Source organism: Ursus arctos, unplaced genomic scaffold, assembly GCF_023065955.2.
Source record: "Ursus arctos isolate Adak ecotype North America unplaced genomic scaffold, UrsArc2.0 scaffold_8, whole genome shotgun sequence".
Lineage (NCBI taxonomy): Eukaryota > Metazoa > Chordata > Mammalia > Carnivora > Ursidae > Ursus > Ursus arctos.
In genome coordinates, this window is record NW_026623100.1 from 18,763,848 (window position 1) to 18,784,228 (window position 20,381).

Consider the following 20,381-nt stretch of genomic DNA (forward strand, 5'->3'; position numbering starts at 1 on the left):
CTCATGACCTTGAGGTCCTGACCTGAGCTGAAATCAAGAGTTGGATACTCAGCTGACTGAGCCACCCAGGCGCCCCTACACTTTAATCTTTAAAGAATGAACGTGAGAATTAGTGAGAATGGTAGGCCATCTCTACTTTTGACTTCAGGCCACTGTTTACAATAGAACAGTCAGCCATTCAAAAATTCTATTTTATCTGACAGTATTGTGTGTTCTATTCCTGTTACCCCTTCACTGCTCTTGGGTAGGTCAGATAACTTCTCTAGGTCTGTTTCTCCATTTCCAAAATAAGGAGACTGGACTTGGAGAATGACTTCCAGGATCCTTCTTAATCTAACACTCCAAAATTGCTTCTATGATTTCAGGCATGGCGTTGCTAGTATCTCCCCCAGGATTGGTCATCCTAAAAGGGATTACGTAACAGACTGAAAAACAAATTGTTATGAGCCATAAATGAAACCATAATTAAGGTTTTAGACATGCAATGTGCTTCAGGGCAGAAAACTTATGGAAGCTTAAGGAAGGCTTCTATGGGCTTAGTGTTAAGAGAAGTGGTGAGAAGGAAGATGGGCATGTTCCTCTCTTTTCAGTAACTCTGCCGAGCTCATGTACCTGAAATGAGGTGATTTAACTCCAAATCTATGACACTGTCACAATTTCATTTCAGAAGTAGGAAGAGCAGGGCATTCCAAATAAGTAGTAATTCAGACATGGACAGAAACAACGACCCATCCAAAAGCCCCCCAAGTCAGGTATGTTCTGATTTACAGGCTGATTGTGCCTGTACGTTTGCACCCTCTGCTGTGTCAGGAGGAAATAAAGTGAGGGAGATAACATGTCAAAACAAAACAAAACCAAACCACAAAACCCCCCAAAAAACAACAAAAAAACAAAACAAAAAACCTGGCAGCATTTGCTCCACACACATGCCCCGGGCTGTGGGAGAGAGAGACAAGGGAGGTGCTAATCAATAAAAAGGAGCGATATCAATCCAAAACCTGTAGAGATAATGACACAGTGAACCTGCATTGTATAGGCTCAGTAGGGGCTAATTGAATGTCACAGGGAAGACCAATTGGCTTGTCTGTGCTATAGTGATTTTTTGTGATTGAAAAACCAAATAAAAATAGATGAGTTCTAAAATGTGTCTACTACTCATTAACATTTAAACGTTACAGCGTTAACTTGACACACAGTTTAATCGGAAACTGTCATTTCTGATCACGGCAATCCCCAGCAGCTTCTTACACTCAAAAAGTTGTCCTGCCATGCTGAACTGTCAGAAGACGATGAGGTTCAGCCGACCCTCTGTGCTCACTGCCGGAAAGCTCATGGTCTTACTGGATAGCCGGCAGAGCTCTGTAGCTACAGTCGTGTTCCTGCTAGAGATTCTTAGATCCCCTTCCTCTTCCTAGCCCACAGCAGGACTGACTGACCATAAATGAAGCAGAGCCTAGGGACTGACTGTAGGCCGGCCTGTTCACAGTGAACGTGAGGACATGGGATGGGTGGGTGGCAGTGTGGTTCTGTGCCCGCCCCCCTTCACAATTCCCTTTACCAGAAGGGGATTTTAGGCATCTTACCATGAAATCTAGTTTTTGGTTTTTTTTAGTTTAGTTTTGTTTTTTTTTTAACCATTTCTCCCTTGTCTGAAACACCTTCTCTATCCCCTGCCTATCTAAACCATGGCCATCCATCGAGATTCTCACCTTCTTACTCTTCTCTGCATCTTCTTTTCTACTAGATCTCACTCATTTCATTCACTTGGACTCCAAAGGGTATAACTCTGTCACACAATCTAATACCTCATTCCTCACAGTCTATTAGACTTTTCTAAGAGCTGTTTCAGTTTGTAAGCAACTTGAGGGTTCGCACAGTCTTCCATGGCAGGGACCCTAACAAACGTTTCTGCTGGGACACTGTATATTACGGCAGTTAAGAGCACAACAGACTCTGATACTGGATTTCTTTGATTAAGCTCTAGGCTTTAATAGTTGTTAGCTGTGAGACTTGCTTAAGAAACTTACCTGCTCCCAAACCTGAGACCTTGCCTGAAAAAATGCAGACAATAAAATGACTACCTATACCAAGGAGATCCCTGTAAAGCATTAGGATAGCATCAGGCACAAAATAAGAGTTCAAAAAAATGCCAGTGCTATTATTATAATAATGAAAATAATAATTATTTTATTATGCCCACAGAGCTTAGCAAAGTCCTGGGTTATACTACATATTTATAAAGGGTGAACGTTACTCTCTGGGAGGCAGTCTATCCCTCCCACCACAAAGTATGGTTAAAAATTCAACTTTTCTAGAACTGCATCTCCTTGTATTTGTTAAAATGAACATTTTTAAATTCCTCTTGGGATCCTTCTATATCCAGCCACTATTGCACCATGCAGTATGTTCGTATATGTGGAGGAGAGGTTAAGGGTATGGAAAGCAGTGGCTGTTTTTCACCATTGCTTACCTGAATCAAGTTATATGATTGGAATATTTTCTTTAGAATAAACCAAAGTATGTAAGTGCTTACCAATAGCACCATGGCTAATCACTCATAAATTCAGTGATTAAACTTTACATTTTGGAGGTCTACACCATTGAACTGCAGCCATACAATAAAAGAGAAACCTCTGGTTCTAGCAGCCAAAAGAAACTGGGTTCTACCTGATTGAAAACAGGCAGCTTTTATGGAAAAAAAAATAAGTTGAAATTCAAGGACTTCCCAATCTTTTTCTCCACCTACCCCGACAAGTTCCAATTCTATCAAGAGTTATAACAGATAAGGACAGCTGAGTATGAGGGATGAAATTACTGGTATCTTTTAACCTGATAGTTTTGCTCAGGTAAATATCAAGTGTGCTCATCAGATCACAAATGAAACAGCTTCACTTCCTTCGGAACATTTTTCAAACATAAGAACAAAATTATTTCATCACACAGACTCATTTTGTTTTTGTTTTATGTAACTTCTTTCTTGTATCCTAATATTTTTCTTCTTTTTTCCTGTAATCATCAAGCAAGTCACCACTGTATTAAAAACACCTAAGACAGTCAAGTAAAAATGAGCAAGGCATTGAACTTAACTCTAGATCCAGTGTTTCTTTGTTTCACTTTCTTTTATAGCTAATATACAACTGCCCATGCAGACCTTAACTGTGACTTACTCACAGACTACGAAAGAAGACACACTTCATTCCTTCATAATGTTCTATGAGCTGCCTCCCCCTCCCCCATCCTATACAAACAACAGTAGAATATTGAATTTAAGGTTGTGCCATTTGACTCCGCAAACACTGGGTCTTCAGCAAAGGTGCTTTCAGTCCGGATCTGAAATGATGGGATCATGGATTAGGAATGATTCCGGTGACAGTGATATTTACCTCTTTGAGACAGCCCATAAAGTTGTTACTGACTGGTGACCCTGGAAGGTCGGCTGTGCTGGGACTGCCTCCAACATAGAAAAAGTCATCAGACCCCAGCATGGTATAATCTTCTTGCGTGTAGCCCGTTGTGGTAAGAATCCCATCCACTGATATTGTCACCTAGATAACAAAGCACAGGGAAAGGACACGCTATACTCAGACCTAGATACTGTAATCCTGGGATATGCCTGTTTTGTGTTTTGTTTTTTTGTTTTTTGTTTTTTTTCATTTTGTTTTTTTTTTGTTTTTTTTTTTTTTTTTTGCTTTTTTTTTTCTGTTTGTTTGGTTTTTATTTTTAGACCTATGGCGGAACCCATTTTCATGTCTGTTTGAAGTTTATTCTTGGATTCTATTCAACTAGCCCTAAGCGATCTAAACTAGTTAGAGAGTTAACTGATTATTGAACTAGTGTCAGCATCATCCCTACTGCAACTCAAAAGTTATTTAGCAGACACAAAAATGGTGTTAGTAAAATGCTTCCTAGGTTAGTTCTGCTGGTGTACATATTAGTAAAGTTTAGTCGTCTGTTATTAACTAATCACAACGTGCACCTTGTTAACATAAAAGGCGCAAGCTATTTCCAGCAACGTCACTATTTGCACTATTGAGCGGCAGTTGTTCAGCATGCAAGTGCCTAAGTCCATGCCAAAGGGGAGGGAAGGCAAAACAACCCGTGAAAGCAGCACACGCGGATGTGCACATGCAGGAGCGACAGTACAGTTCAGGAAGGAAAGGAAGGAAAACGGGGAGAACCAAAGGAAAAAAAAAAAACCAACAACAAAAAAAAAAACCACAACTGCTTTGTGATGACGTAAAGATGAGTGGGTGTGGCATCTCCGACATTCCCCAATCAGGTGTGCATGCCATGCATCATGAATGGTTAGAGACTGGCTGAGCTTGCGGTCACTCGGGCCAGCCACCATTTTGTCTTATCCCGTGTTAACCACAGCTGGATGCAAAACGTTCGAAACGTTAACGATGCCCCTACAGGTGAGTTGGAAAACAGAAGTTGACAGGAACAGGTAAAAAATAAGAAGGTCAACAACAGATGAAAAGAAGGAGGTCAAAGTAAGCAGAAGAGTACCAACCGCAGTTCCTCTTTTGTTAATGATGTCTACAGTTAAAAGAAAGAAAGAAAACACACGGCAAACCCAAAATAAGAAACAATTAGAATGATATCTACCGAACAATGTAGTTTGTTTACCATAGCGTGTCCAATGCCTGAGTGCTTTGTGGAGAAGGGGGGAGAAAGGAAATTAAAAACTGTGAACAGAATAACGATCGTTACTTAAAAAATATGATGGTCTCTACCATGTTAGTACATTTTTTGATTCAGGTAACGGTTAGTAGAATGAAACATTCCATGAATGACATGTTAGTTATTAAGCATGTTAGTAACATAGAAAAAGGGCAAAAAAATTTTACAAGAAAAAAGCAGACTAACAAATAGGCCTCCCACAGAGGTAATATTTTTCCTGCCAGTATTGTTCATCGCTTCCTACTAGATAGAAACAGACATATGGCAACGTTCCCTTTGTCTCCCTGAGTACATCTGACAGTCATTTAAAGTCTATAAGGGATTCAAAAGCCTAAAGCTCATCAGCTGACCACTGCTGCCTTATGCCCGGAAGTGATCCCTCCCCCACCCTGACCCACCCCAGCCCCAGCAAATTCATAGGAATTGGTTGGCATTGCCCTGCTACTCAATTTTACAGCACACAAGGACTCCTTCTCAACTCCAAAACTTCCTTCGGTCATATTGATGGACTTTAGGGTCACAGTTTACTGCAATGAAACAAAGCAAAGATCCTGACACATAGAATGAGTAGAATGGATTTGTTTTTAATCTGTCCTGCCACACATGCACCCCGTCTGTATAACCACAGTTTCCTTTGAGCTACCAATTCGCAGTTTGGTTTGTAACCTGAGCAAAGGCAAATCTAGAAAGTGGGCTCCTCAAGCCCCACCCTTCCTTCTGCGCTTCTCTCAAATGAGCCTCCGGTCTCTTGGTGAGAATCTGAGAGAAAAAAATAAAAAAAGGAAAACCAAAGAGACAGACTTATAGGAAATCCGTGGTCTCCTGCTGCACTGGGCGGGGGGGGGGGGGGGGGGGGGGGGGGAGGGTGACTTTTTCCCCCCAGGGAAGGTGTGAAGCATGCAGGGCCCCTCCCATGCCAAGCAGGCCTCTGAAAGGTCTTTGAGGGTCTAAGAGTCCTTCAGTTTTACTTGTCTGCCTTAGCTAGGCTATGTCTGTACTCCTAAAATTCTTTTTTGCCTCAAGTTTGGATAGTTTAAGCCTTTCAGAAGCGGGAAAGAAAAGGTTAGACGGTTAACAGCTCAGAAAGAGAGGGCTGTTTTAGTAAAGGAAAACCAGAGACAATCCAGTCATTCTGCAACTGTTCAGAGAAACAACAAATATGTTAAGGATATTAGTTTGAGATCAGCAAGTACTGCAGAAAAATTAGTCACTGTCAACACTTAACAAAATGACACACTGTAATATAAAATTTCAAATAATAACCAGAACTTATAATGTTCAATATAAAAGGACAATCTATTCACTTCCATCTGTATATATATATAGATAGATATATATACTGTAATAATATGCCTCAGTTAAAAACATACAGTATATGTGGACCCATAGATTTACTAAAGAATTGATATTTTCCTAGTATATAGACTCTTGCAAGGATTTTTTTTTTTTTTTTTAATACAACCAAATAGAACTGGGCACGTAGAAGATGAACTGGTCTCTCCAGAGTCATTTGGGATTTAAAGTATCTGTGCTAAAAATAAAAAATGGCTTTATAAACAGACTCTTCAGGAGATGTATAGGCCCCCAAAGTCATTCTTTCTGCCTCAGGGGCTTTTCTTGTCCCTATTTCAGAGGTGGGGGTGGAGAGGGAGTAGGGACTGATACAATCCCAAATCACAAACACACTGATTTTTTTACTACAAAAAAGGAACTGTGATTTAATGACCCCAATGTGCATGCTTCCAAATGATCACCATGAAAACTATAATTTAAAATCAAACAAACAAAAAATAAAATTAAAAAAAAAAACACAACAAAATCACACACATCACAGGAAGGGCAGGTCGCAGGGATATCCTTGCAGCCCTCTGGGAAATTGTCACATGTCGCCGTATCAAAATAGCCTTTGGGCCCCCAGAACTTTCTAGATATGCCCCTGCTCAAGTATGGCAGGAAGATTCATCTCAGAAGAAGAAAAAGCTAATTTGTAAGCGACTCTGAGGAACCCTATATCATGTTGTTAGGATTTTCAAGTACCACACACACAGCTGTAGTGAGAAACAAAGCCAGTAACTCTCTTATCCGCTGCGCTGTTACCTGACGCAGATTCCTGGTGACTTTCACATCATGCCAGGCATTATCATTAAATTTTCCATTCACGGGCTCCACTAGCGCTTCAAAGGCCCCTGATCCCAAATTAATGACCAGAGAGACAGCTCCATTTTTCAGGGCAAGATTGACATAATCAGCCGATTTCCCGGTGTGAAGCATCAGTCCATTCCTCTGAAGAGTTTTAAAGGACAGAGTTATTTCATCGCTGCTGCTTTGAATGGGGTTTTGAGACAAGTCGTAGCAGAAGTATTCAGATCCCTTGAAAGTGGCAATATATTCTTCTTTTCCTAGGGGGAAACAGATATATACGTGCATAAGTAAAGAAATATACTACGTAGATCAGCAGACCTTAACAGAAACAAAATTAATCAGCCCCCCAAATTAACTCTGTCTAATTAACGTTCATGACAAGAGCCCTGTCAAACAGAGTCAAATGGTACTGCAGGTGGCAGTATATTTTTAATAAACCTCCTTAGCTATTGGGCCATCAACTGCAATAGCTAAAGCTGACATTCTTGAAAATTCAATTAATTTTTAAGTATCACTGCAAGAGCTCTGATGAGAGAAAGCAGCTCTGTGATATCTCCAGGGCATGAATCAGGTACCATAAATGCATATTGGATGGTTCTACTCTGCTGGCAACAATGGGTTCCAGTGTATTTGCAACATTCTCTCCATCCAACTGAGGCGTTATTTTAATTTTCAGTGAGACATTTATATTCAAAGATCTTCTCAGTGAAGAGCCAAATATTTTCATCACTGAGAAACCATAACAAATTATCTGGTAAGGGGAAAGCAAAGAAAAAAAAATAGAATTTGGTTTGGGAGTAAATAGATCTACAGAGCATGTGCATTTTTTTTCCTGTTCCCTCCCTGGGTGGAGGGAGCAGTGATAGCGTGCTTAATGGAGTCTGCTGGATTGTCGATTCATTCCCTGATCTCACCAAGCAGATGGTAGGGCTGGCTTTTATGAGCCTGGTAAAAATTCCAGCACATCATCATGGGAATAGCATGTAAATGAAGTCTCAAATTTTCTATATATCTGTCTTTACTATATTTACAAGTAACAATGTGGATCCCACAAGATGTCAGACAGATCAACCCCAAATGGGGGTTGATTGAGTTTAACCAAAGGAAGAATGTAAGCCAAAAGCTTCCTCAACTTCCTAGGCAATGATGGTATTGTGCCAAGAAAAATGAAACAGTATGGTCTGGAATCATCTTCTGATAAACTATAAACACAGAATTATAAGTGATACTGGGGAATCTTAATCTGTTTTACTGGTAATATAACATCTCTACCTTGTCCACAGCCGGTTCATGCTGGAAAGGGGCTTACCCTTGGCAATAGGTTTTTATCTCAAGGCTATTTAATTTGATAGTGAAATAACTCACGTCCTTGAATCAGAGCTCAAATCAAGGTCTCACCAGTGCCTGATGACCTGACTCTCTGGATGCAGACAGTGCCACAAGTGGCTGAGGTAGGAAAGGCATGGCACAGAGTTAAACAGTGAGCACCTAGGGACTTTCACAAGGGTGTGAGCCCTGAAGAAAAGTTACTGCCTACCAGTAAGTTATTAGTGACGACTAGTGGTCAAGCCAAATCTATCACATTCTGTGGCAGAATCATAGCAAGGACAATGCAAGCCAAACTAGAGGGTCCCTCCCATTCATACACTCAAAATATTGGTTGAGCACCTCCCAAGTGTTAAGCCCAGTACCAGTCTTTAGGGATAATGGAGTGGCCAAAGTGGACCTGAGTCCTGTCTCTGAAAGTTTACAGTCAGGGTGCCTACTCCTCTGTTCAGTTCAATATGGCAAGTGGCTTGATATTGGGAGTTAGCACAACTAAATATTTATAAGTATATATACTGAGGGGGTGGGGAAGTAGGTCGAGCTAAGTGCACTGGGGGGGGGGGGGCAATTATGCATCTTTTCAAATCTCAGTTTCTGAAAATGATTAGTTATACCAGTCTTTCTGGATAAAATGAGATAATGCATATACAGGCATCTGGCAAAGTTGGTAGGCATTAAGAATTGTAGATGCCTTCTTTCTTGCCTATCTAATTAATAAATGTGATAAATAATCTAAAACAAATAGGATATGTCAACTTTATTATGAATCTAGAATATTATCTTTAAGGTCAGAAAAGGACGCCTACTATCAACATACTGTACTTGAAGTCCTAGGTAATGTAGGAAGATAGGAAAAATATATGAACATTATAAAAATTATAAACATTATAAAATTATAACATTATAAAAATTATAAACATTATAAAAAATCATTTAGTAAATATTATTGTATAAATTGAAAGACCAAAATAATCTTCAGAAAAGTACTGGGTTTATAACAAGATATTTCAGAAAGACTGCAGGGTTCTATGTACTAGGACAGTCAGTGCTTTAAACATATATAAACAGATCTATAGATTTGATGAAATTCCATTAAAAATCTAAATGAAATTTTTAAATAAATGTGAAAAGCTGATTCTACAAGTTCTTTGGGAAAAACGAAGAGCCCCAAATGGCCAAGATATGCCAGAGAAAGAAGATGAAGGAACTTTCTTGTGTAAAGGTGCACATTTATTAGAAAATTGTGGTAATGAAGACAATGCATTAGGATAAATGAAAAAAGGGGGAATAAAAATAATGAAACTAAAAATAATCCTAAGCCTATATGAAAATGATTTATATCAAGTCCGTCACTGCAGTTAAGTGAGCAGAGTATAGATTAGTCAATAAATGGCACTGGGACAACTGGTTATCTATATGAATAAAGGAAAATTGGTTCGCTACATCATCTACAAAAATCAATTCTCCATGCACTAAGGATATAAGTTACTGAGGTAAATCTGTAAAATTTTTGTAAGACAAGGGAGTAAGATACTGAATTATGGAATGATTTATTAAATAGGCATAAAAGGTACTAATACAATATCAATACATTCAACCACATTAAAATTAGGAATATCTGTTCATCGATAATATCACAAAGAGAGAAAGAATCTAAATTTAAAAATCGGGAGAAAATAATTTTTTAAAGATTTTATTTATTTATTTGAGAGAGAGAGAGAGAGAGGGAGTGAGCACAAGTGGGGTGACAGGTAGAGGGAGAAGCAGACTCCCCACCGAGCAGGGAACCCAACGTGGGGCTCGATTCCAGGACCCTGAGAACATGACCTGAGCTGAAGGCAGATGCTTAACCAACTGACCCACCCAGGCGCCCTAAAAATATTTTTACACCATATTAATTTAAAAAGGACTACAATCCAGGGTATGTGAAGCACTTTGATAAATCAATATGAAACAAGACGAACAAGGGGGAAAATAGGCAAAATAAAGCACAGTAATTTCACAGAATAAATGAAAAGATGCTCAATCCTATGAGCCTTCTGGGAAAGGCAAAAACCAAATTATGTTCAAATATCATGTCATAACCCTGAAATTGGCAAAAAATGAAAATAAAAAAGAAAAATCCCAGGTTTGGAAAAGCCATGGATAAAGAGTGATTCTTACTTACTGCCGCTGAGAGGGCTGATGAGATGAAAATTGACCAACTGCAATAAGCACTATTTGGCATTATATAATCCCATGGGAATTTCTCATATTGTAAAGGTCTCAGTCCTCAGAAAATGGTTGCTATAATCAATAGAAATAGCATTCCCATTGCTTTCAATTCACTTCTCTCTGCGTATTGTTCTGATCCTCTGATGATAGGTAGTCACATGAATTCCGGTTCATTTATATATATATATATATATATACATACATGATATATGGTGGGTCCACTTATCTGAAGACGATATTTGCAGAATTTTCATCCCCACTGAATACCTAGTATAGGTCTCTAAGCCACAGAAAGTTTTAGAGACCCTCCTCTGGCCCAACCTTTTAATTTACATATTAAGAAATTGAGCTAAGAAACAGACTCAGAACTATAGAGAACAAACTGAGGAATGTTGGAGGGGAGGTGGGCATGGGGATGCATTAAATGGGTGATGGTTGTTAAGGAGGGCACTCGTGATAAGCACCGGGTGTTTTATGTAAGTGATGAATCACTACATTCTACATAGGAAACTAATATTACACTGCATGTTAACTACCTGTAATTTAAATTAAAATTTGGAGAAAAAAAATTCAGACCCATAAAGCTTAAATGACTATCAAGTTCAGAAAGTTTGACAGGAACATAAGCAGACTAGAACTCAACCTCTGACTACCTTTAAATAACTAAATAACTAAATAACAAAATAACAAAATTTGGGGGTGTAAAGAGGTTTGGTTTAGTTAAAAAGCTGTAGCATTTTATCCAAGTGACCTAATGTCATTTCGAATCAGCATAATTCACAGTGCATCTTGACAAAGGATTCCTTTGCCAGATAATGTGGCAGACCCAAAGGGAAAAATAGTAAAAAGAGTTTGCAATTCACTAGATGGCAAGCTTTGAAGTTAAATGAGTGTTGTTGACATTTAACACCATGATGTTTCTATTACTTAAAAATGAAAACATCACTTTTGTATTGTTTAATTAAAAAATTTAGGTAATTCAAATTGCATTAAAGGCAACCACATAAGTCTTGGAAAAATTCAATGTGGAACGTATCCTTACCTCAAAAAGCCATAAATGAGACATGAATCTAAACAGGAAAAATATTTTTGCTACATTGTTTTTCATGAAAGAATATGTATTCTATATAAAAATGCATAAATCATTCTATTTTCTACAACACAAAAGGATTATATTTTCTCCAACTCTTTGTTGCTGTATAGTCTTTGTCATTAAGTTTTGGGCTATGTTATATGCAAATAAGAAGCAGCATAGTGAGTAATTACTTATGCTTTCCTGTTGAACATGTAAATAACGGGTCTATTTCCATTTTAAAATATAAGTCTTGAATATTTTGTGCATTTCTAATATGTGCTAAAACAATAAACATCAAAAAGAAATGAAATACCAACAACATTTTCCACAAAACTAAAATTTATATGGACCCACGAAAGATCCCAAATAGCCAAAGCAATCTTGAGAAAAAAGAACAAAGCTGGAAGTAACACAATCCCAGATTTCAAGATATACTGCAAATCTGTAATAATCAAAACAATATGGTACTGGCACAAAAGTAGACACACAGATTGACAGAATAGGAGAGCCCAGAAATAAACCTACGCTTATATGGTCAATTAATTTATGACAAAAGAGGCAAGAATATACAATGGGGAAAAAGTGTCTTCAATAAATGATGCTGGGAAAACTGGACAGCTACATGCAAAAGAATGAAACCACACCACTTTCTTATACCATACACAAAAATAAACTCAGAATGGATTAAAGACTTAAATATAAGACCTGACACTATAAAAGTCCAGAAGAAAACATAGGCAGTAAAGAAAGAAAGAAAGAAAGAAAGAAAGAAAGAAAGAAAGAAAGAAAGAAAGAAAGAAAGGAGAAAGAACGAAATAAATTAGATTTACAGCAATACATATAGGAAAAAATAATTATATCCAGGATACATAAAGAACTTATACAAACCAATAAGAATAAAACTAGACAAATTAACAGAAAAAAAAAAACAGGCAAAATATATGAACAGACACTCCATGATAATAGTATATCCATATGAAAAGATGTTCAACTTTGTCTTCAGAGAAATCAATTTAATACCACAGTAAAATATCAATACATTCCACTATGATGAATAAAATGACAAAGGCAAAATATACCAAGTGTTAGTGAAGACATGATGCAACTAGAACTCTCATATATTACCGGTGGGAACTACTTTTTAAAACTGTTTGGCAATACCTTTTAAAGCTGGATATCTGCATACTCTATCTTCCAGCAATTCCACTTGTAAGTATACATTCAACAAAAATTCACACAAAGACGATCAGAATAACATATCAGTATGTTTGTAGCAGCATTCTGCAAAATAACCTCAAGCTGAACACTACCAAAATGTCAATCACGATGGAATTGATAAATAATTTGAGTTATAGTTACACAAAGGAGCAGTAATGGGAATACATGATCTTCAACTACACACAAAAATATGGATAAATCTCACAATAATAAGGTTAAGTAAAAAAGGAAAATGCCAGGGGGTTCCTGGGTGGCTCAGTCAGTTGAACATCTGACTCTTGATTTCTGCTCAGGCCATGATCTTGGGGTTGTGAGATCCAGCCCCATGTTGGACTCTGCACTGGGCATGGAGCCTGCTTGGGATTCTCTCTTCCTCCCCCCCCCACCAGCCCTCCCCACACCTCTATCTCTCTAAGGAGAGAAAAAAAAAAAAAAAAAAAAAAAAGAAGAAGAAGAAGAAGAAGAAAAGGAAAATGCCAGACTTAAAAAAGTACTTTTTATGATTCCAAATATATAAAAAACTTAAAAATAAGCAAAACTAATCTCTACTGTTGCAAATCAAGATAATGGCTAGATGAAGGGAGAACTAGTGAGGACACTGGGGTGCTAGTAGTGTTCTGTTATTTCTTTTTAAGTTTTTATTTTAATTCCAGTTAGTTAACATAGAGTATCATATTAGTTTCAGGTATACAATATAATTATTTAACAGTTCCATACATCACCCAGCGCTTATCACAATAAGTGCACTCCTTAATCTCCATCACTTATTTAACCCATAAACTCACCAATCTCTCTTCTGGTAACCATCAATTTCTTCTCTATGGTTAACACTCTGTTTCTTGCTTTGTCTCTCTCTCTTAATTTTTTTCACCTTTGTTTGTTTTGTTTCTTAAATTCCACATATGAATGAAATCATATGGAATTTGTCTTTCTATGACTGAGTTATTTTACTTAGCATTATACTCTGTAGCTCCATCTATGTCTTTGCAAATGACAAGATTTTGTTCTCTTTTATGGCTGAAGAATATTCCATTGCATAAATGTACCACTTTTTCTTTATCCATTCATCAATCAATGGACAGTTGGCTATTGTAAATAATGCTGCTATAAACATAGAGGTGCATGTATCCCTTTGAATTAGTATTCTTGTATTCTTTGGGTAAACACCTAGTAGAGCAATTGCTATCTCATAGGGTAGTTCTACCGTTAACTTTTTGAGAAACTCCATACTGTTTTCCACAGTGGTTGCACTGGTTTGCATTCCTACGTCAGTGCAATAGTGTTCCTTTTTCTCTACATCTTCACCAACACCTGTTGTTTCTTGTGTTGTTGATTTTAGCCATTGTGACAAGTGTGAGGTGATATTTGATTGCAGTTTTGTTTGCATTTCCTTGATGATGAGTGATGTTGAACATCTTTTCATGTGTTTGTTGGCCATCTGGATGACTTCTTTGGAGAAATGTCTGGTCTTCTGCCCATTTTTTAGTTGGATTATTTGGTTTTTGAGTGTTGAGTTTGATGAGTTCTTTATATATTTGGGATACTAGCCCATTATTGGATATGTCATTTACAAATATCTTCTCCCATTCCATAGGTTGCCTTTTAGTTTTGTTGTTTCCTTCACTGTGCAGAAGCTTTTTATTTTGATGTAGTCCCAATAATTTATATTTGCTTTTTTTTTTTCCTTGCCTCAGGAGAAATATCTAGGAAGAAGTTGTTATGGCCAATGTCAAAGAAGTTACTGCCTGAGTTCTCTCCTAGGATTTTGATGGATTCTTGTATCAAATTTAGGTCTTTAATCCATTTTGCATTTATTTTTGTGTATAGTGTAAGAAAGTTGTCCCATTTATTTCTTTTGCATGTAGCTGTCCAGTTTTCACAACACCATTTGCTGAATAGGCTGTCTTTTTCCCATTGAGTATTCTTTCCTGCTTTGTGGAAGATCAATTGACCATATGATTGTGGGGTTTATTTTTGGATTTTCTCTTCTGTTCTATTGATCTATATGTCTATTTTTGTGCCAGTACCATGCCATTTTGTTTACTATAGCTTGTAATATAACTTGAAGTTATATGCCTCCAGGTTTGCTTTTCTTTTTCGGGAATGCTTTGGCTATTCAGGGACTTTTGTTGTTCCATACAAATTTTAGAATTATTTGTTCTAGTTCTGTAAAAAAAGTTATTGGTATTTTGATAGGGATTGCATTAAATTAATAGATCGCTTTGGGTAGTGTAGATATTTTAATAATATTTGTTCTTCTGATCCATGAGCATGGAATGTCTTTCCATTTCTTTGTGTCATCTTCAATTTCTTTCATAAGTGTTTTTCCGTTTTCAAGAGTACAGGTCTTTCACCTCTTTGGTTAGGTTTATTCCAAGGTAACTTATTATTTTGGATGCAATTGTAAATTACATTATTTACTTAATTTGTCTTTCTGCTGTTTTATTATTGGTGTATAGAAATGCAACATATTTCTGTATGTTGATATATCCTGTTACTTTACTAAAATCAGTTCTGGAAATTTTTTGGTGGGGTCTTTCAGGTTTTGTTTATACAGCATCAAGTCATCTGCAAATAGTGAAAGTTTTACTTCTTCCTTACTGATTTGGATTTCTTTTATTTCTTTTTGTTGTCTGATTGCTATGGCTAGCACTTCTAGTACTATGTTGAATCAAAATGGTGAGAGTGGACATCCCTGTAATGATCCTGAATTTAGGAGAAAAGCTCTCAGTTTTTCCCAATTAAGGATGATGTTAGCTGTGAGTCTTTATAGATCTTTATTATATTGAGGTATGTTCCCTCTAACTCTATTTTGTTGAGAATTTTTATCACAAATGTTGAACTTTGTCAAATGCTTTTTCTGTGTCTATTGAAATGATCATATGGTTCTTATCCTTTCTCTTACTGATGTGATGTACCACATTGATTGATTTGCAAATGTTGGACCACTCTTGCATTCCAGAACTAAATCCCACTTGATTGTGGTAAATGATTTCTTTAAAAGTATTGTTGAATTAGGTTTCCTAGTATTTTATTGAGAATTTTTGTATCTATGTTCATCAGGAATATTGGCCTGTAGTTTTCTTTTTGAGTGGTGTCTTGTTTTAGTATCAAGGTAATCCTGGCTTCATAGAATGAATTTTGAAGTTTTCCTTCCTTTTCTATTTTTTGGAACAGTTTGAGAAGAATAGGTATTAACTCTTCTTTAAATTTTTGGTAGAATTCACCTGTGAAGTCATCTGGTCCTGGACTTTTGTTTGTTGGGAGTTTTTTGATTACTGACTTAATTTCTTTGCTGGTTATTGGTCTGCTCAAATTTTCTATTTCTTCCTGTTTCGGTTTTGGTACTTTATATGTTTCTAGGAATTTATCCATTTCTTCTAGGTTGTCTAATTTGTTGGCATGTAATATTCTCTGGAAATCCTTTGTTTTTCTGTGGTGTTGGTTGTTACTTCTCCTCTCTCACTTGCGATTTTATTTGAGTTCTTTCTCTTTTTCTTGATAAGTATGGCCAAGGTTTATCAATTTTATTGATTTTTTCAAAGAAACTGCTCTTGGTTTTATTGATCTTTTCTATTGTTTTTTAATTTCTGTTATTTATTTTTGTTCTAATTTTATTATTTCCTTCCTCCTGATGGTTTTAGGTTTTGCTTCTTGTTCATTTTCTAGTTCCTTTAGGTGTAAGGTTAGGCTGTTTATTTGAGATTTTTTTTTTTGCTTCTTGAGGTAGCTTGGATTGCTATAAACTTCCCTCTTAAAACTGCTTTTGCTGCATCCCAAAGTTTTTGGACTGTTATGGTTTCATTTCCATTTGTTTCCATGTACTTTTTAAATTTCTTCTTTGATGTTATGCTTGACCCATTCATTATTGAGTAGCATGTTATCTAACCTTCATGTATTTGTGGTCTTTCCAGATTTTTTTCTTGTGATTGACTTCTAGTTTATAGTATTGTAGTTAGAAAAGATGCATGGTATGACTTCAATCTCCTTGAATTTGTTGAGGCTTGTGTTGTGGTCTAATATGTGATCTAACCTGGAGAATATTGGTCCATGTGCACTTGAAAAGAATGTGTATTCTGGTGTTTTAGGATGGAATGTTCTGAATATATCTGTTAAAGCCATCTGTTCCAGTGTGTTGTTCAGAGCCATTGTTTCCTTGTTGATGTTCTGTGTAGATGATCTGTGCATTGATGTAAGTGGTGTGTTAAATCTCTTACTATTATTGTATTATTATTAATTAGTTCCTTTGTGCTTGTTATTAACTTTTTTATGTATTTGGGTGCTCCTATCTTGGGTGCATAAATATTTACAATTGTTATATCTTCTTGATGGATTGTCCCCTTTATTATTATGCAGTATCCTTCTTTGTCTGTTACAGTCATTGTTTTAAAGACTGTTCTGTCCAATATAAGTACTACTACTCTGGCTTTCTTTTGACATCATTTGCATGGTAGATGTTTCACCATCCTCTCACTTTCAATCTGCAGGTGTTTTTCAGTCTAAAATGAGTCTCTTGTCAGAATATATAAATGGGTCTTATTTCTTTTATCCATTCTGTTACCCTGTTTTTCAATTGGAACATTTAGTCTTAGTAATGTTCTGTTCTTGATCTGGGTTTTGGTTATGGGTGTGCTCAGACTACAAAAATCACACAGTGGTAGACTTATGTGCACTTCCCAGTATTTATGCTATATTTCAATAAAATAGTTTAAATAATCCAATTTAAATAATCTGGATAATTGAGAAAAAATTCATCTGACATAGTATTGTTGTTCCAATTAATAGGGTGATATGAGCAAGACAGTACTCCTATTAATGCTACTTTTATTAGTGAACACTAAAATAATAGCAATAGTAGTACTATCAAATATGTATCATGTAAAAACTTTTCAATGCATATTAATATCCCTTAATGCCATTTGCCCTTCAAAACAACCTCACCACATTTAGAATGAAATATATCGGCTGCATAAATACAATCATAATTGTTTGAAGGACCATACTCTAAAGGTGCTAAGTGATGGATCGATGTCAAGGTGAAGGAAGTTTCTTTCATAATCACAGAAATGTTTTGATAGTAGAGAGACAGTTAAAAAAATAAACTTAAAAAATTGGAGGATTTTACTAAAATCATAAATTAATTTGTTTTAATGCTGCTATACAATTGCAGGAAGAGATTGAATAGGATGCCATTGGATTGTAGTCCTATTCAGTTTTCATCCCTTCAATAATTTAGATGAAAATACAGGTTCTGCTCATCTAATTTTCTGAGGGAAAGTTCAATGGAAAATTTGGAATTCTATAAATTCTTGTTATGCTGACTGGATGAGCTGACTCCGACAAAGTTAAATTTGATGGGAATAAATCTGAGTCCTATTTTCTGGTCCAAAACCATTCAACTGAACAAACAAATAATATAGTTAACATGACTTCCCAGGCACAAGAGATAAAACCAAATAAAGCAAAATCTTTGGAGGACTTAGAATATGAATCAACTGTGTGCTAGAGACATTCAAAAAAGTCCACGTAAGCATGGTTATGTTCATACAAGTGCTTAGAAGAGGGATGGCATGCTCTTGTACTTTAATGCTGGTCCACTCACACCTGTTATACTCCTACTTCGTCAAGCTAGAATGTGTTTCAATATATGCTGAAATGATGAAAGGCTTCTAGATCATATAATGAAATACTGAAAGATCTCTTAAAGGAAAAAAAAAATAGGGGACATATGACAGCATCTTCAAATATCAGAAAGAATGTCCCTTTGAAGAGTAATTCCATTTTGTGTGGAATCACGGTGTAAATAGAATCAAAGCACAAAAGCTATGGGATAATATATGTCAATATAATGAAGACTTTCTAAGAGAATTATCCATAGGTAGAACATTTCATTTGATAGTAAACCAATTTCTCACTATAAAAAGGACTTAAATATAACTGAACCACTTAATCGGATATGATACAAAGTTTTCAATCTTTGAAGGTTAGACTGTACAAATGGATTGATTTCAACACCAAGAATTTCTACTTTATAGATAGGAATGTCAGACAAAGAGAGGTGAAATGACTTTCAAGTTCAGAGAGAAATTGATTCTCAGGATGAAGCCCCTTCACACAGCCTATGCATGGGGCAAAAATCTCATTAATTTGGCCCTATGTTTCCACATCTATCAAGTTCAGTGAGCTTCCTCACTAAGTGAAGGACTTGCAAGGGAATGACCCTATCTCCTAAGGACAAAGATGCCTTTGGGCAGAGAGAAGTCACGTTGACCCCACTTAGATGAGGAATGTTAGGCCTTTTATGTATGCCAAAAACATATCCTTTATTATTGTTCTTGATTATCTTGCTTTTCATATGTGCAATCCCAAATTACACAGGTTTTTAAGGTTTTACTATATTTACGTGATTCTAAGATTGTGTTCAACACAAATTAGAAACTAAAGTCAACATGTGGGAAAAAAAAGTAGATATTTGAGTGAGAGACTTACTTCATTTGTTTTACTACTCTCCAAGTCAAATACACAAGAATATTGTGCCAAAAACATCCTTGACTAAACAAAGGTACGCACTAGAAGTTTACATGATTAAATTAAATAATAAGCCTGGCTGTCTGACTTTAAAGATAAAGCAAGTTTAGAAAAACAGAAAGAGGAAAGTCTGATTATTGAAAATCACAGGTTAAATCCTGTCCCTAAGAAGCGTAACAGAAAACAGCATCATATTATTTGCCACAACCCTACGTACTTTAAAAATTAAAACAATCAGTTGATCACTATAAGGAAAAATAGTATGACTTTCTTTTATTTTGTTTATTTATTTATATTTATTTATTTATATATTTCATTAATTTTTTTAGAGAGAGAGTGCATGTACATGCAAACTGGTGGGGGAGGGGCAGAGGGAGAGAGAGAATCTTAAGCAGCCTCCATGCCCAGCGTGGAGCCCAACGTGAGGCTCAATCTCACAACCCTTATATCACAACCCTGATGTCATGAGATCACGACTTGAGCCAAAATCGAGAGTTGGATGCTTAACCAGTTGAGCCACACAGGTGCCTCAAGCATTACTTTAAAGGGAGAGTAGTTCACTCTTTCCTTACATTTTCTATGTGATTCAATGTTGTAAATCATTCCAAAATTCTCAAATATGATACAATCTATCTAAATTCTGGGCTAACTTCCATTATTTGCAGCAAGAAATCAAGCTTTATAAAATACTCATCACTCAAGATTTTATTTCACATTAGGTATACCTCAAAGTAACCAATCTGGGAATAAGTTTCCAAGCATCTATCAGGTAACCCCCCCAAAAAAGAAGGACAGTCTTAATGATGATATTATTGAGGTCAGTAAATATGAAAGCTAAAGAAGATCTATATATTATTCAGCACAAGACCTTTATTTATTAGATGAAGAGAGTGATAACAGATAAAATTATGGTCCCATAACTAATTGGTGTAGAATCAAAATATAACCCTTGCCCTCTTGAGTCCAATCTCATGGTTTTCCTTATTTCCCAGATATTGCCATGAAATGAGTCTCTTATTCAAGACCAATAATTAAATACAGATTAAGCTTGAACATATTTTTTTCCAAAAGGAAATAGGACACAGTCCAAAACTCTACTACAATTTCCCAATCCTATTGTGCAACTGATTTGCAATTGCTTAAATAACTGCAGGTGCTGGGAACCAAAAGCCACTCTGTGCCTGTCTGGGCTGAT

At 36.4% G+C, this 20,381-nt stretch overlaps 1 protein-coding gene across 1 annotated transcript in view; it reads right to left on the bottom strand.

The window, feature by feature from the left end:
* LOC113245852 (neurexin-1-beta) overlaps nucleotides 1–20,381 on the bottom strand; it is an 819,012-nt gene that overhangs the window by 666,087 nt on the left and 132,544 nt on the right. Inside the window, exons 2-4 of the mRNA XM_044378176.3 lie at nucleotides 6,781–7,082; nucleotides 4,609–4,653; nucleotides 3,384–3,545 (exon numbers count right to left, since the gene is read on the bottom strand). Of these exons, the coding sequence (XP_044234111.1) occupies nucleotides 3,384–3,545; nucleotides 4,609–4,653; nucleotides 6,781–7,082 (509 nt within the window). The remainder of the gene's footprint in view (nucleotides 1–3,383; nucleotides 3,546–4,608; nucleotides 4,654–6,780; nucleotides 7,083–20,381) is intronic.